The sequence below is a fragment of the Nanorana parkeri genome, unplaced genomic scaffold (genome assembly GCF_000935625.1).
Source record: "Nanorana parkeri isolate BGI_ZX_2015 unplaced genomic scaffold, ASM93562v1 scaffold72, whole genome shotgun sequence".
Taxonomy (NCBI): Eukaryota; Metazoa; Chordata; class Amphibia; order Anura; family Dicroglossidae; genus Nanorana; species Nanorana parkeri.
Window position 1 is genome coordinate 496,737 of NW_017306340.1, and position 18,313 is coordinate 515,049.

General features: G+C 41.8%; 1 protein-coding gene across 1 annotated transcript in view; it reads left to right on the top strand.

Moving 5' to 3' along the window:
* PNPT1 (polyribonucleotide nucleotidyltransferase 1) overlaps positions 1 to 18,313 on the top strand; it is a 57,858-nt gene that overhangs the window by 28,648 nt on the left and 10,897 nt on the right. The window contains exons 14-24 of the mRNA XM_018576627.1: positions 2,491 to 2,527; positions 3,255 to 3,318; positions 4,291 to 4,380; positions 11,849 to 11,902; positions 14,185 to 14,290; positions 15,300 to 15,372; positions 15,467 to 15,530; positions 16,441 to 16,524; positions 17,366 to 17,449; positions 17,990 to 18,096; positions 18,173 to 18,228. Coding sequence (XP_018432129.1) covers positions 2,491 to 2,527; positions 3,255 to 3,318; positions 4,291 to 4,380; positions 11,849 to 11,902; positions 14,185 to 14,290; positions 15,300 to 15,372; positions 15,467 to 15,530; positions 16,441 to 16,524; positions 17,366 to 17,449; positions 17,990 to 18,096; positions 18,173 to 18,228 — 819 coding nt within the window. The remainder of the gene's footprint in view (positions 1 to 2,490; positions 2,528 to 3,254; positions 3,319 to 4,290; positions 4,381 to 11,848; positions 11,903 to 14,184; positions 14,291 to 15,299; positions 15,373 to 15,466; positions 15,531 to 16,440; positions 16,525 to 17,365; positions 17,450 to 17,989; positions 18,097 to 18,172; positions 18,229 to 18,313) is intronic.

An 18,313-nucleotide genomic window follows, 5' to 3' on the forward strand; every position in this document is an offset into this window, starting at 1 on the left:
GGGGGGGGCCCCTGTTCACAGGCCCCCGGAAGCCATCTGGCGGCAGCTCAGCTGCCAGAATTTCTTCCAGTGTAAAGCTGAGAGTCGGCTTTACACATGTGAACAGAGTCTCAGCGACTAGTCTGTTTACGGGGCCTGCTGCCAGTGATGTACAGCACATGTCTTTGGCAGCAAAATGGACAAAAGCCTGTTTACAGACAAGCCTCCCTCCAACATACCCAGGAACCTTAGGTACTCAGTTACACACAGACTGCCAACAAGCATGCAGGCATTTCTTTCATATTAGAAGGCTCATGCTTTTCAAACTGGAAGGACCTTCTAATGAATTCACCTTATTAAAGTTTGTTAAATAACATTTGCTAACTTGGAAAAGGTCAAAAAAATATAATCAAGTATATTATTTAAGTGAACCTGCGCCATTGAGCATGCAAGCACGCGATCGAACCACTACAACAGTTTTAAAGGAGAACTATGAGATGAGTGATTTCCACTCACCTCATAGTTCTAAGCCGACCTGTGACAATGAGACTGTCACAGGTCGGCTCAGTAGATCGGGAGGTGAGCGAACACATACCGGGTTCCCTCACCTCTCGATCCTGTCACGGCTCTCTGCCGTGACAGGGGGAGGGGCTGGATTCCCCTCTCCCCGCTCCGATCTGCCAGCGCTGACTGGCGGAACGGACGGGGGAGGGGGCGGGTACAGCTGGCTCTGCCTCTAGATAGGCAGAGCCAGCTGTCACTCACGCAGTTGGGCGGATCCCGTCATCTACGTCGGGATCTGCTCCAGGTGCGGCGTCTCAGTATACCGCGAGCTGCAGCTCGCGGTATATTGAGCCTAGGGTAACGGGAGGACGCTAGTTTGTGTCCTCCCGTTACCCTAAGGAGAACTATGGGGAAAAACACTGACCCCATAGTTCTCCTTTAAGCACAGGGGTTTTTGTCAGGTCTTATAAAGAGGTGGGTGATTCTACTGCATGTGTTAATTTCTACATAGTTACATTCCTGACATTTGAGCTTTTGTCAAGGTATGTCCCCTTGCAGGAAGTATGTGGCATATGTGCTACACAAACTACCTCCTTTTCATTGGTGCTGTTTCCCATTTTACACTATTGCAGACATAGAGATTATCACTAATCTTTATTACACGACTGTGGGCTTCTAAGGCAGGTGTATCCAAACTTCGGCCCTCCAGCTCCCAACTACAAATCACATCATGCATCTGTCATGCCTATTACTGTCAGGGTCTTGAAGATTTTTATGGGACTTGTAGGTCCACAACAGCTGGAGGGCAGAAGTTTGGATATCCCAGTTCTAAAGGTTTCACCAACTGCTGCATTTCATTTGTTGATATGACTCGGGCCATCCAGCTCAGGTGTCCATCTGGACACCCACATTTGCTGGCTTATGTAAAGTGGAATTCTGGAGTGCTTTCTTAGGGAGACTATGTACATTTTAAAGAGGAACTCCGGGCAGAATGTTAACCCTTGCAGTGGGTTAGGTGCTCATTTTTGTTTATGCTCCATAAAAAAAGGTTTTATACTCGCCTGATTCTCAGGGCCAGCAGAGCTTTCTCCAGCCTCTCTCCTGTCCCTCGGCATCCTGTACACTGTATTGGAAGTGATGACTCATGGATTCCCAGACCGCTGCAGAGGAGGGAGTGAGACGCTCTAGGGACTTGTCTACTTGCTGGCCGGCTCAGAGGTTTAGATGAGTATAACTTTTTTTTTTACCCTAGGCAAAAATGAGCAGTTATCCCTTGCAGTGCGGGGGGGGGGCAAGTGTGTAAGGGCAAGGGTTAATACAATTTCTGCCTGAAATTGTACTTTGTGTTTTTATAAAATGCTTTCTGGCATGGTTACTTTCTATTTTGCACAAGCGTGTGCCTCCATTATGTCTTTCTAAGATATAAAATACTTTTGTATCCCTCATTAGGACTGTATCATCCATACTGGTGCAGACAGTACAGAATAGGAAGGAAAAAATATAACTGACCAAAACCTTTTTGAGTCTTTCTTCTGTGCGCTGCGTTTGGTTTATCTCAATGCATGCCCTTGTACATATGCACAAAAGCTGCAATATTTATTTTTGTCCTAGAGCAGTGGTAATTCACCCTTCTTTTCTTTATCCACCCGTATTTTTAACTTTTGCCTGGAGAATGTATGTTAAGAATAAAATATGGTTGCTAGCACAAAGCTGTGCATGAGAACGACTCATACACTTGACATTTAAACTGACGGGCTTCTGTTGTTTTTAGCATGATAAATGTGAGATTGTTCTGTAATTGCTGGAAATGGAGGGTGAGTGGGTGTTCACAAGCTGTACAAAATGCGTGTATTTCATGGTATCTTTTAAAAGGAAACACAACGCGGTCTAGTAATTGGCTTGAATCATACATGTCTTGGAAACATTTTGTAGTGAACTGGAATGTTACAAATAATGTTTTTGTTATAACGTGCTGTAATGTAATATATTCCATTCTTTCTTCTCCAGTGGTGTGAAAGATAAGAACTTTATGCTTCATTATGAGGTAAGCTTGCAAGATGACCTGACCTGCACTAAGCAATATTTATTCCACACAGTTAATTAAAACCTACACACCTCATCGTATTTGTTAGGTTCAGTTGTGTTAAGTAGAAATCTGATTTATCTTTTTAAAAAATTTTTTATCTTATTTTTTTTTTCTTATTACTTGTTTTTTTAAATAATCTTAGTATCTTTTACTGTTTATCATTTTTATTATTATGTTTTACTTATTTTTTCATAATTTTTATTTTATAATGTTTTATCAAATAATTTTTATGTTTTCACTTAACTTTATTGCTATCACACAGGAGAAAACAATCCCCTGTGTGATGGCATATGGAGGTGACAGGTTCTCTTTATTGACCCTGTCACCTCCAATACAGGAGTTCTAGCACGACACTCGGCTCTTCATATCGGCGCTGATCACATCTCTCTGCGCTCCCTCTCTTCTCTCCTCCTGGCCGCTCTGAAGCTGTAGAATTTTCAGTGCAGTTTATATATTATTTATGTGTATATATATCTATATATAGATCTATATATATAGATCTATATATACAGTATATAATATTAAATGCGCCCATTATTCCTGAACTACCTTTTTATCTTGGTCAGTGGTCTTTGCTTTCAGATTTTATGTGATTTTAAAAAAAAAATGGTAACCCTGTCACTTTGACAAACTGTTTAGTATGCTCATTATTTCCACTACAGAACATACATGTTTTATATTTCAGTTTCCACCGTATGCAACAAACGAGATTGGCAAGGTGGGGATGAATAGGAGAGAGCTGGGCCATGGTAAGATTTGTATATGGATTTCACCATACTAAGAGTTACTTTTGCAATGTCATTGCCATTGACTCAGATATGTGTGGCAAAATGCTTACTAAAGTGTCAAATAAATGCAGACACAAAAAGGTGCCCATGCTTACCATATGCACCTCATCGAATGCTTCAGGAGTACCCCACAGCCAAGCAAATGTGCTATAGCAATTGCCTCTGTAAGTGGAAGTCAGACATGCCCCATCACGACGTTCCACACTGCTATGTGTCTGATCATCCAATTTGAGCTCCATGTATTGCCACTTGAAAGGCAGTGGATAGTTTTGGCTCTCCAGCTATTGTAAGTTGGAATTTGCAAATCAGCAGGTCTTGAAAAATCCACTCGTCCTCTCGCCTGTGGCGAGAGGACGCCGGAGCCGGACTTGTAGCTTTCCGGCCGACTGTTGTAATTAAACGGCCGGCTGGGAGCTTTACATTCTAGAGACGCCCGATCACTTGTATTGGCTGCGGTTTTACGAAGTCATCTGCTTTATCAGCTTAGAGACCCCTGATGTCTCCATAAAGAGGATCTGTCATGTAAATTGGCTATCACATAGGGGATTTCTTAGCCCCCTATATGATAGCAATAAAGTTAAGTGTAAAAAAAAAAAAGCAATAAAAAAATTAAAGCATTAAAAAAAACAACACTTAACTTTTTAATTCAGCAGGAATCTGCCTGTCGGTTGCAGTAACTTTTTGGGTGTCCAGGCAGCTGCGGTTGTTGAATACAATATTCGGCGGTTGAGATTCCTTTTATCCACCCTTCTTAGTTTGGATAGGGGAACTGATTTGATTTTTAGAGAAAATGAGCCATGTATGGCTACCCTTAAATGAGGCACCACCGCAATTAACCCCTTACACACATTAAAGGATGCCCCATGCTAATGTTTTAATGGATTAATTATACAGTTCAGCTAATAATAGTATTTGATATTGTTTTGTTCATAGGTGCTCTTGCAGAAAAAGCTCTAAGACCAATCATTCCAAAGGATTACCCCTTCACAATAAGAGTGACTTCTGAAGTACTAGAGTCAAATGGTAAGTAACATATAAAGGGCACAGGAAGGTGAACAACAGACACAGAGATGTACACTGAGTGGCCAGATTATTATGACCACCTGACGTTTGTAGGCTAATTAGCTATAATTTCGCGTTGAAGTTGCTAGAGGGCCAGACCATTATAAATAGGGAAATTTGTCGATCTTAGGGCAGAACGGAGAGTGGCAAGACTGGTACAAGACAACAGAAGGGCAACAGTGCAGTGTCAGATTCCTCGCATCACCTTTCAACATGTCGTGGAGTCACGAGGCGGCCCAACGAAGTCATCTCGTGGAGTTATCTCGTGGCCCAACGAAGTACTGATGGGGTGGTCATAATAATCTGGCCACTCAGTGTATATCAATCATGAAGGATATAGAAATCACTGTGGGAGTTGTAATCCTTCAGTGATCAATAAAAAGCAGTATATACAGTTTATAATGGATCTGTAGTTTCCTGGCAGATTCTTTTTTTGGGGGGACGGTGAAAGAGCTGAGCATTAGTGATGTCAGTGGAGGATTGCAGATAGGTCAGCACAGGCAGCAGTGCGGGAAGATGAGTGAATTTGGGGAGGATGGGGTTGTATCAGTGAGTGCATCAGTATGGCCCAATAGCTGTCACTCGTACATTGCTCCATTACTAGTACACCAAGAGGTGATAATAGAGATATAATTATACTGTGTTAATTTTAAATTAACTTTTCATGAGAGTAGCATGGAGGTTGCCACCGCTGATCACCTACTGAAAATGCTAGTTGCCTGGCTGATATGTTGGCCCATTCACAATATCTGATCAACTAACCTGTGACAAGCATGCAGGAAGTGAAGTCGGAGTCATCTTATCTGCATGTTTGTGGTGGATAAGTGAACTCAATAGACGTATCCTTTTTTCGTTATGCAACTATTGAAGCCAGAGGGTCAGCACTAGCAACCAGGAAACTAGTATTTGCAAAATGAGACGTCAGCAAAGGCAGCTTTTTGTTTTTCTCATAAAAGTTTCAATTAATAATATGAAGTAAACTTCAATATCTGGATAACAAGCTAACACAAAGTTTTGCCAGAGTTCTGTTGTAATTTTGATTAAATCAGACCTCCTCCTCAGCTTAATACATATATATTTTGGTACTCATGTGCTGTAAAATGATCATTGAGTTCTCTGGGCAAAATTTTTAAGCATGCTGAAAGAAGTCACTGCTATGGTCCCGTTCCCACCTTGGTGTTTTGCTTTGCATAACTGTGTGCACTGAAACGCGCAAGACAAGAAATCCCATTTATTTCTATAGCCACCGTTCACACCAGAGTATAGCGTTGCACATAGAAAAACGCCTGTAACTAGAAAAAGTACATGCGCTTCTTTTTGGCATATTCCTAGTTAGTCTTTGGTGACAAAATGCGCTGTAAATGCCTTGGAAACGGGTGACCCAATTGTTTTTGTGTACGCTAAAGCATGCGACTTAATGTACTCCTGTCTGACATGCAAAAAAACCATGCAAAAACGCTGTCGCCTAGGTGTGAATGCAGCCTAAGGCCCCGTTCCCACTGCGCGATATGCAAATTTGCGCGATTTGCCGCGCGATGTCGCGTTCAAGCTTGCATTGAGCAAGCTTGAATCGCGGCTAAATCCGCTCAAAAAAGGGTCCTGCTGTAGTGACACACGACCCGCGACAGCAGGACCCTTTGCCCCATTGGATTGCATTGGAGCGCGATATCGCGGTAATTTGCCGCGATATCGCGGGAATTACCGCACGAGACATTGCTCAATGTGAACGGGGTCTTAAGGTGGCCATACACCTTACAACCATTGTACAACTTCTTTTGTCCAGACATCTCACCTTTTGTTCAATTTTCGTTCAACTAGCCCATCATGCACAGACCAGTGTAGATCGCAATTAATGTTCGTCAGCGCGATTAACTGGCCTTCATCGATCGAAAGAACAGGTTTTCGTTTGAGCATGTGTAGTTTTTCATGAGATTTGTTTTGTTGTACATCAAGGCCACTAACCTGTCGATTTTTCGACCAACTAAACAAAAAATGTTCTAGCCTGCTTAAAAGACAAAAATGGGACAAAAAAGCGATTGCAGACAAAAATTTCCAGATAAGTGTAAGGTGAATGCAATAGCCAGCAGGGATGACGTCTCTATCCACTCTGTCTAGCACAGATGCGGAATTTGAGTGAGTTCTCTTGTTTGGCTTGTGGAGGTGAACGGGAAAAATATAGGCTTTATTTTCACAAGCTTTGTATTTGTGTTCAATGACATATCTAGAATGGTCTTTGGGCAATGTGTGAGAAATGGGATTGTGGTAGTGATCAGAAATATGAACTTGTGAAAACCTCAATGCTGTTTGTGCTCGGAGCAGTACTACTACCCTACACGAGTGTCAGTCAGCATGTCCTATTCAGTGGAAACTCCTTAAAGTAAAACCAGAGTGGTGATGAGCAAAAAGAATCCCCTGCAGATCACCTATATCAGTAATTTGCAAGAATTTTAGAGTTTTTCTGAAACTTGCCTGCTTTTGTTCTCCCTGCCCTGACTAATATCTTGCTGGGATAGTTCTCAAAACTGCGAAGTGGAAGGGTCTACCTTTACTGAAAAATGGCCTGGCCAGGAAGGGGGTCTAAACACCTGGTCTTGAAGTGGTTAAATAGTTCTGGTGTTTAATAAAACAAACTGCAGCCTCTTCACTTGTGTAGAAAACATATCTAATCAAAGATGATTCTTTGTGCAGGGCCCCCTATAGTTTTTTACAGAGTTACTGCGGCGGGTGGGAGAAGAAACTGTGGTACAGTTCTTCAGTGCCTCCAACGCCTTACCCGCCCGCTACCATCACCCCCACAACTGCCGGCCGCAATAGGTCTTCAATCCAGAGGCCGGCAGCAATAGCCAGACTGCTATTGGCTATTTTAAATTGCAGTAGCCAATAGCAGGCTGGCTGTTGCACCCACCCACTGCCTGCTGTCAATCAGCAGAGGTGGACCTAAAGGAGAACTTTCTCCTTCAGGTCCCTTCTCTGCTGATTGACAGCAGGCAGTAGGCGAGTGCAATAGCCTGCCATTGGCGATTGCAGTTTGAAATCGCCAATAGTATGCTGGCTATTGCTCCCAGCCACTACCTGCTATGCTTACATTCAGATGTGAGGCAGCTGTCGTTCCCCAGCTAAAGCTACTGAAATGGAAAGGTGACACTAGGGGTATAATAGACTCCTAATGTCACCTTAAAGAGAACCTGTCCTCTCCAATGAGTTAAAAAAAAAGTTTAAAAGAATAAAGTTAAATAAAATAAAAAATACCAAAAAAAGAAAATTAAAGTCCCCCGTCCGCCGTGAAACGCCCTGGCTCTCAACTTTTTTAGCTGACTCCTGGATTCAAAGAAAAATAGTCAAGCCCTTCCCTAGACAAAAAAGATCACTTAACCCTTGTAGTGCAGGGGTAGCTCCACTGCAATCGTTTAGATGTTATTTGCCCGGAGTTCTTCTATAAGCCTTGAGGTTGGGTGAACAATGTGTGGGACGAGCTGAATCTGGTGAAGCACAAGATCAGCTTGGATCTTGGAACAATAAAGTTATATTGAATGCTGACGAGTGTGGTCTTCATTTGATAGCTGTCGTAGCTATATACTGGTTCAAATGGAAGAGCCCTTTTAATACCATTAAATAACAGCATAGGGTGACCTAGCGATTTGAGTTTTATCAACTTTTTATTAAAAGTTGACTTCTAAGATTGGACGAAGTACTATAAGGTTATTTGTCCCTTCCTGTTCATCTGCATTTGTGGCTGAAGTGGATTCGATTCTACCATAGAGGCAGCTAAAGTAGACCTGTGTCCTAAAAATTAAATAATCCTGTGCAGTCCCCAGGGTTAGATTCTGCAGCTGAAATATTGCCACAAAGGTCGCCTAATGATTGACAATGACATCTTCCGGTTCCATTTGATCACCGGTGTGATCTTGTTTCTTATTGATTTTGATGGTATCATTCGGGGGGCAAATTAAAATGGAGTCCAGGAGCCAGTCTGTCTAATCCAGGAGAGAGCGGGATCTTTTTTGGCCAGCTACATTGACAACAAATAAAGAAAAACCTGAAAAGTTAGGCGTTTGCTGTAAATTTTAACCCCTTCGTGACGGGAGACGTACACTGTACGTCCAGCCACAAAGGGACCAAATGACTTGTCACGTACACTGTACGTGACGAGTTATTTGCTGCTTTAATTGGTATCATTGTCACAAGGGTTTCTAATATGTGTGTTCTGTGCTCATGTATCAGGTGATTCATTGCGGTTCTGAAGAGGAATGCAGTTTGACTGCTGCATCTTTCTGGGGATGAAGTTCACTCGGTTCATCCTTGTGGCTATCCCTGTTGTTGCTTCTATCATGTTTGGGGTTCACGTTCTGTATTTTTTCATCTTTTCATTCGCTGCTTCTGCATTTCATGTGGTTAAGGAAATGTTCTGGAGAAAACACTGTCCTACATCAGCTAAATCTCCACCAAATTAAAGACACTATACATATGTCAAAAACTAGTACAGTGACTGTTTCTTCTTAAAGAAGAACTATGGGGCAATGTTTTTTTCCCCATAGTTCTCAGGGTCACGGGAGGACATATACTGTGTCCTCCTGTGACCCAAAACTCGTGAGGACATATACTGTGTCCTCCCGTGACCCAAAACGCTATTGCCCACTATATGCTGAGAGCGCCACAGCCAGGACGGATCCCGACAATACTGTCCCGATCCACCCCGCTGGCTGATTGACAGCTGGCTCTGCTTCTCTAGCGGCAGAGCCAGCTGTGCACACACCCTCCCATATCTGTCCCTCCAATCAGCGCTGGAGGATCGTGAGAGGAGAGGGGGGATCCCTGCCGGGAGCGGTGACGGTCTGCAGGGAGATGATCGGGAAGTGAGCGAGCGACGGTATGTTTTCGCTTGCTTCCCAATCAATAGAGCCGACGTGGGACAGTGTCAATGTCACGTCGGCTCTAACTATGGGGGTTATTATTATACAGGCTTTATATAGCGCCAACAGTTTGCACAGTGCTTTACAATCGCAATACAATTCAAGACAAGATGGTAAGGAGGGCTTTGCCAGTGAGGGCTTACAATCTAAAAGATGAGTGTAAATCACTCACCCCATAGTCCTCCTGTTTAAACTCAAAAACTAAAATGTAATGTATAGAGCTGCAGCTAACGATTATTTTCAAAATCGATTAGTTAGCCGATTATTAAGTTCGATTAATCGGTTAATCGGATAAACAATAAAATAAAGTTTAAAAAATGGCTCCAGTGATAGGACTACTAGTTTGTATTGAGGTTGTAGTCCATCACAGGAGCAAGCTTGGAGCGGTGGAAGTAAAAAAGAAAAAAAAGATAGTGTGGTGTGCAATATAGTGAAATGGAAAGTGTAAAATTATACAGCAATGAATGCAGAATGGCACCGGCTATAGGGGACTACAGTACAGTACAATGTACCATCAGCTATAGAGAAATACAAATCCCAGCAATACATTATAGAGCACCATGTGTGGGAAAGTGCAGGCTTACCTGACCAGTCTTCCAGCAACTTGCTTCTGAGATTGGACCTGTCTATCAGCTGCTGCCATCCCCCCACCCCTGCTCCTCCTTACTACATCTCCCCGCGTCCCTGTGCCGATCGTGGATGTGGATGGGCAGGAAATGTGAGGCGGGGAGGAGGTGCGGCGTGTGGAGCGTGGATGCGAGCGGGTCTAGCAGCGGCGAGCGTGAGGTGGGGAGGAGGTGCGGCGCACAGCGTGTGGAGCTGTGAACAGGGCTAACTGATGGGAAGCCGATTAATCGATTATTGAAAAAGTTGACAACTTTTTCAATAATCGATTATGTCGATTAGTTGTTGCAGCCCTAGTAATGTATTGCAGCTTTCCAGTCCTCTGATACGGTCGCTGCATTTGTTTTCTTTTTTCAGACTAAACATTTTCTGCAAGTACAGAAAATATCCATTGATGTGCTTCTACATTTCTTTGACATGACAACACAGCACTAAATTCCTAAGCATGTGGTGTCAGTCTTGCCTACTTTATTTCTGATGGAGTACAAAGAACAATTTTATTTACCAAAAGATTTGGTTAGTCTATAGGTTACCACTTCCCATTAGATCAAATTTCCCACCATAGAGAACAAAAACAGACATTTGAGGTACCCAAATCTCAAAATTTCGTATTATATCAAAGTACAAATGTTTTTATTGAAATAACATATTAAAAACCAATAAATAAGTCAATATGTATCAATAGTAATTTTTTTTGACTGATTTTAGAACAAATTACAGTTTGTAGATATTGACATTTTGTATCGGTTTTTAAAGGAGAACTATGAGGTGAGTGCTTTTCACTCACCTCATAGTTCTAGCCGACCTGTGACAATGAGACTGTCACAGGTCAGCTCAGTAGATCGGGAGGTGAGCGAACACATACCGCGTTCGCTCGCCTCTCGATCCTGTCACGGCTCTCTGCCGTGACAAGGGGAGGGGCTGGATTCCCCTCTCCCCGCTCTGATCTGCCATCGCTGACTGGCGGAACGGGGAGGGGGCGGGTACAGCTGGCTCTGCCTCTAGATAGGCAGAGCCAGCGGTCACTAACGCAGCTGGGCGGATCCAGTCATCTAAGTCGGGATCCGCTCTGGCTGCGGCATCTCAGCTCGCGGTATACTGAGCTTAGGGTAACGGGAGGGCGCTAGTTTGTGTCCTCCCGTTACCCTAAGGAGAACTATGGGGAAAAACACTGACCCCATAGTTCTCCTTTAATGTGTTATCTGAATAAAAATGTTGTACTGGGATATAATACGAAATGTTGTGATTTTGGGTTCCTCAAGTCAGTTTTTCTTCTCTATGGTGGGAAATTTGAATAACAAAGAACAGAGACCTCTCCTCATCTCCATAACCCCTCCTTATCCCCATAATCCCTCTGCACAGTCAGAGAGCACAGGACATTATCAGCTCACAAGATTTTTTGGCAAAATTAACTGGTGTTTTCTGCACTTGTCAAACATATAAAGCTTTCAATGCTATACCTAACAGACCTAAAGGCTAAAACAAAAATCAAAATGTCTTGATGGGTGGGTGTTCCTAAGCAGGCTTTATATGCAGGAAGACTGCCTTAGGTAATGCCCACACGTGATGGTGATCATCCATGATTGAAGGAACTGAAACTCGATGAATAAAACGGGCAGATGGCACACTGGCAAGGAAAGAGCTTAAATATTTGATGTCCTCCAGCAATTTAAGTACAGGAAAGGAGCCTGTACAACCATATCATACTGAAGGTAAGGCTGGAGTTCAGCTTTAGGACTCAAGAGATCAGTAGCATGGGAGGGATAAGCATAAACCCTTTTATTCACTTAAAATGTATCTTTATGGACAAACTCAAATGCTCACGCTTGTGTAATATATCTACATGTAATATGGTTAAAAGGACTTGTTTTAATGTGTTACTGTATTCCTATCAGGTTCCTCCTCTATGGCCTCTGCATGTGGTGGCTCTTTAGCATTGATGGATGCAGGTAATTACATTTTTACATTAGTTTATCATTGCTGTCTCAGATATTTTTTCTTTATCATTTTAATATCTATTCATGAAGTGGTTTTTCTGGTTGCAAGGTGGCTATACAGCTACAGTACTAATTCATGTGAGGAACGTCACCCACTCTGTAATACCTAGTATAGGGTTTGTAAATGTAATGCTGTTATGGATGTGTTGCTTCATGTCTCTAACTAAAGGGCCTTTTGCATACAGTGGTCATTTTTCCTTGAAGCCTGCCTGGGCTGTCAATAGGTAATACTGCAAGTGTTTTTAAATACAAAGCCTAGGAGGTCATAGGTAGTCCATTTCACAAATTATTTGACATTTACAAATCTAAACAATAACTTTGTGATGACTAAGCAAATCCTGTACGGAGTCATGAAGGCTGCTATTGTTGACCTCCTTGAAGGACATTTTAGATCCCTGGCTTCCAAGGTGATCCAGTTGCTTCAGTACTTTGAGCCACTGACCTTGAAGAAAACTGGCCATATACATTATATTTTTTCTTCTTTAGCCCCTGGACAGAACTTCATGTTCTGGCCTTGACAGCCGTATACATTCCAGGTGCAGACAGTTGAAATTACCCGGTAGAGTGGTCGCTATACCCAGAAGTGTTCCTGGATCTGTGACACAAGTGGGGGACACCAGATGTGGACCTCCTGCCCTCCAGGTTAAACACCACATTAAACAGGTTTGTATCCAGGTGCACGGATCAACCTGATCTTTGCCTTTACTTTCCTGAAATCTCTTCTTCTGCTCCTCAGGATGGAGATAGTATTCTGGTAGACCTCATAGTTTCGGATTGGCCGAGGCTGATGTGGTTCGCCGACCTGGTAAAACATCTATCAAATGCACAGCGGGCCCTGTCATGCAGATCTTCTGTCCCATGGGCCAATTTGCCATCCTGCTTTTGCCTGACTGGCTTCTGTCAATTTGTGGTCCCCGGCTTTAATGGTATTGCTATTGAATCCCAAGTTCTAAGGGAAAGCAACATATCTGAGTCTGTGATTTCAACAATGCTCATGTTCTCTAAGTTCTACCAGGTGAATGTGGCTGCCGCATCCGAGGCCAGCTTTAAGTGCAAGGTTCTTCAGGCGGCTCTTTGACCTGCAGACAGTCCCTAGTTTCTCTTGTGTACATTGGGCATGTTAGCAAATGCCTACCCCTAAGTTTGACTGCTTTTCAATGTCCCAAACATTCAAGACTTCCTGTGTCCCTCAATGGACGATAACGGGGGAAAGAAAAAGATTTTTGTACTCGCCATAAAATCCTTTTCTAGGAGTCGATTGAGGGGCACAGGTCCTACCCACTGTGCTTATGGTCATATTCTCGGTACTGCTTCACTACAAAACTGAGGCATGCCAGTAGTAGGAGGGGTTATTCCCTGGGCTGGCCTACATGTTTGGTGTTCACCAGTGTCCTCCTGTAGTTGTGTGTATAACTCGTAGGTTAAAGCTGGCCACACACCTTACAATTTATCTGCAGATTTTCTGTGGTCAGATGGAAAAGGTGCAACAGATTCCTCCATCTACACTTAACTGTGTGTGTGGAGTAATCTCCACCTGGGCCAATCTGTTGCACTTTTTCCATCTGACCACAGAAAAGCTGCAGATAAATTGTAAGGTGTATGGGCACCTTAAGACGTCTTGTGTCCCTCATTGGACTCCAAATAAAGGACATTACAGAGAGTACAAAATCCTTTTTAAACAGTTATATATGCCATTGGCTATTTGTAAAATCATTCTATGAATCCAGACTTTGGTTTTCTGCCTCTTTTCATATAGCTGATTTATCCCAAAGAACAAGATCACTTTATCGAAATCTCAGGTATTAGTACTTCATGTCCAATCTCCTTGTCTTGTCTCTTTTAAAACCATTCAACCTTCCTCCCCACAGTTGCTACTCTCTGGGACTGTCAAAGCTTTAGTCAGTAAACTGAAATAAATCACCCAGGCGGTGGATAGAGTTTTTAGTAATCACTAACAAGAGCAATTTGCTAACTTTTATTAGAGCAGGCAGTGCAACTGCCCACCTTCAGTCTGTTTACAGAGCTCAGTAGCTCACATTAAAAAATAACCACAAAAAAACAGATCTAGCAGCGTGCCAACAAAAAAAATAAATGAATACAAAGGTTTTTTTTCCTTAAAACATAACAGGTGTACTGGATGTCAAGTGTGGGCTTGATGCTCATGTACATGAAGCATTGGATGTATATGTTTTTAAAAAATTGTAAAACTAATGCCTAATCTTTTGTGCTTTTAGGTGTACCAATTTCTGCTCCAGTTGCTGGTGTTGCAGTTGGATTAGTTACAAAAGTCAATACAGACAATAATGAAATTGAAGATTACCGACTACTTACAGATATATTAGTAAGTATTAGTCATTTTCTGGTACTGAAGGTGTTGTTAAAATTTTAAACCTGTAACAAGTTGTAGGTTCAGTGTGGGACTTATTTTATTTTTTCTTTACGGGTATCTTTGCTGAGCTGTGTAGGATCAAAGGGGACTCTGACAGAGACTGCTAGTATGACGCTGTCTGAATGTTTATGTAACACTTCCTGCTTTTTACTCCCACCACTTGTGACTCGATACGCTGACATTTCCACTTTTTTCTAGAAGCATTTTCTTGCCTCTTTAGTGTCATGCAATTTGCATCTGCTTTCTGTAGAATTTTTCTTGGCAATCGCATAAATGTTCTGTATATGTAATCCTTTATTTCTAGTCTTCCAACCATAAGTGCAGCATTGCAGTACACTGTTTTGCATGTGTGTTTGTGTGTGTGCACATATACTGTTTGTGTGTGTGCGCGCACACATATACTGTGTGTGTAATATTTATTATATTATACTTTATTTGGTGGATGAGTACATTTATAGTATTTTTAATATAGCATTGCTATCTATTACACAGAGCCCCGTGCTAGCTTTGTGCTTAAAGCCATATGTGCTCCAAGATGGAGACACTCATAGTTTAGAGTTAGGGCCGCACTATGTAGAGGTGCCGTGACGCTTTCACATTTTCTGCAGAAGACGTGTATCTAAACCTCTGTTTTTAACCTTAGCGGTGAGACAAGTTTTTTTGCATGCTGGCTGGTGAGTGTGCTGGGAAACATTTTGCTGTTTTTGTTTATATAAAACTCTTTAAAATGACACAGTATAATGAAGCTATTTTTGTAATTGAATACGTTTAATTATGATTGAATTAGGTGTCCCAGGCATGAGGTGTAAAACTACGACCAATAGACACTTTATATAGTAGAATACTGTATAGGATAATATGTAGATAGGATGGATCTGGCTTTAACATGGTGGTAACTTTTCCTCCGATAATACCTGGCGTCACTGATTACTAATAATTAAAGGGGACAATTATTTTTTAGGGTATTGAAGATTACAATGGCGATATGGATTTTAAAATGGCTGGCACCACAAAGGGTATAACAGCCTTGCAGGTTAGTGTGTAATTGTTTCCTTACAATAACATGGCTATTTCACTAGTATTCAATAAATAAGTGAACTACTCCTTCTTTTTTTTTTTTTTTTTAGGCAGACATCAAACTCTCAGGGTTACCTTTGAAGGTTGTTATGGAAGCCATCCAGCAGGCAAGTGGTAAGTGCTTGTATGCGCTTTAATTAATGTAATATTTTCAATTTTGCTTTTACGCTTATTTCAGACATCCAGCATTTTTAGAAGGAGAGGCTGGCAATCTCCTTGTTTCTCTCAGGACTTATTTACCTTAACCCCATGTGCTGGAGTGGTTTATGCGAAAAGTTATCACTTCGGTGCCAGGATTTCTTCATCAAACACTACTAATTTTCATATGAATGGCTCCCCTCGAACAGTTTAATCTCTGTTCCGTTTACCTTTCTAGAGACTTGTATCAGTATACATTCATTTCTGACACAGTATACCCATGTCCATTTAATAGCATGTTGATTTTGGGGTCAGTGACCCTTCAGGCTGTGTGACCACTGCTTTTCTTGCCCTGTGGCAAAATTAGAAGGGTACAACAGAAGCTCAGGCAGTCTGTATGGTTCACTAAACCTGAAGTCTGGGCTGAAGAAAACATTAGATTTGCCCCCTCAGCTCTGCAAGGGTTAGCTGATTTATCCTGCAGGCTTCAGTACCCTGAATCTGCTTTTCTTCTTTGTCCAACTGGTTGCAACTCTCCAACCTGATCGGGTACCTGCCCACATCCAAGGTATGTCAGACAGTGGAGGAGAGCGCTGGCTACCAGGGGAATGAGGAATAAGACAAGTCCATTCACCTTATTGGTCATCCAGTAGACAACATGAGCAATTAATCCTTGCAGTGTGGAGAGGGGACCTACTGCAAGGGTCACTTTGTTTGCAGCTCAGAGTTCAGGTAAAGTATGGCTCGTCTCTCTGCTTACTGTTGTTTTATCATTTCTTACATCTCAGTATTGCCATTAAAAGCCTTTTTGCATTCGGACTGTTAAATGTAGACCCGAGGGAGAAACTAAAGCGCTATATACAATTTTTTTATTTTTCCTTTCTAGTAGCCAAAAAAGACATTTTGCAAATAATGAATAAAACAATTGCAAAGCCCAGAGCGCAGAAGAAAGAAAACAGCCCTGTCATAGGTAATATAAATTTAAACTTTGTCTTGTGATAATATTAAGCGTCCGCAAATTGAAAAAACAATATCCTGGTGCTGTAGTATAGCAGCTATAAGTAGAAACGTAGCACCTGAATTTATGGTACAAATGTTTGTCAAATATTCCTGGGTAATGTCTAAAATAGTTGAAATTAGTTTAGGAGTTTAATAAATCCATGCACGGTTTTGTTGTAGGTCCAGTAGCAGATATTTTTCCATGTAGATGAGTAGCTCAGGCCTTCAGCTTGATTGCCACTTTAATATTAGAGGGCCTCTACGGACAGGGACTCATACCTTGACTTACTGACCGATTCCATTTGGGCACATTGCTCTACAAGCACGAGGTCCTTGGAGATGCAGCAAAATAACTCGCAACAAACAGACATAGCTATTCTTGTGTTTATGCCAATAATATCAATCAGTTGTGGACCTTCTCTGTTCTATTAACATCTTGAAGGACTTTAGTTTTAGCCTTCATTAAATATTTAACCCCAATGTATCACCATTAGTAAATGTCTCCTTAGTTCCTGTCCAGTGACAGACCTAAAATTATGGATTTGCTATCACTTTCTATCACTGTGACAACAGTCACCAGGCAAATGAAAAGGGATGAAGTTCCCCAGTGTGAAAATGGCAATAAAAATGGATTTCTCAGTCTATCCCAAACCAAAAATAAGTGTTTTGATTATAGATGCAGTAAGACAATTAAGTGTGGTTTTGGGTTTTACCTTGTCATTATACCATTTGGTTTTATACACAAATGTGATCAATTTGGAGCCTGTAAGGAAATGTTCTAAACGAAGTGCTTGATTTTATTTTTGCCTTAGAAAATGTCAACGTGCCTTTATCCAGGAGGGCGAGATTTGTTGGTCCTGGAGGATATAATTTAAAGAAACTTCAAGCTGAAACAGGCAAGTACTGAAGTACATATGTTTTGTATTTTATAAGGAATATTTACAATGTATGTATGAAAAGTTCCCAAGTATTGCGGCTCATTGGGTTTTGACACCTAACATGCTTATATGATGAGCTTCAGAAAGGGCCCCAAACAAGCAGGACATTTACAGGAAACCCCATAAAACATGAGACTTATGAAAAAAATGTTTAAGTTGATATTTAACTCCATAACAAGGACTAGAGGCCACCACCTAAAACTGGTGGAGAAAAGATTTAACCACAAGGGGCATAGGGGCTTCTTTTTAGTTAGAGCGGTTAAAGTCTGGAACTTGCTGCCACAAGCAGCGGTATCAGCTGAGAGTATTGAATCATTCAAAAAGCATTTAGATATCTTCCTCCGAGACCGTAACATACAGGAGTACAGGTACTCTTCAAAACACACAGGGACTCATATACACACATGCACAGACTCACACAGAGGTTGAACTTGATGGACCTGTGTCTTTATTCAACCTCAAATACTATGTAACTATGTCCTTTTTTCTTTTTTTAAGGAGTAACGGTGAGCCAATTAGATGATGAAGTGTTCTCTGTTTTTGCTCCAACACCCAGTGCTATGCAAGAAGCCAGAGAGTTCATCAGTGAAATCTGCAAAGATGATGTAAGCCCGCCTATCATTGTCCTGCACTTGTTCTCCATTCTGCTATATCCATGCTCATTTATTTTCTTCATTGCAGCAAGACTTTGCCCTGGAGTTTGGAGCTATATACACAGCCACCATAACCGAGATCAGGTAAAGAGGAACCTTTTCTAATCCTAAACAACAAATAACTACATTGGCAATGCTTCAGTATAAATGACATATTATCTCCCTTGGG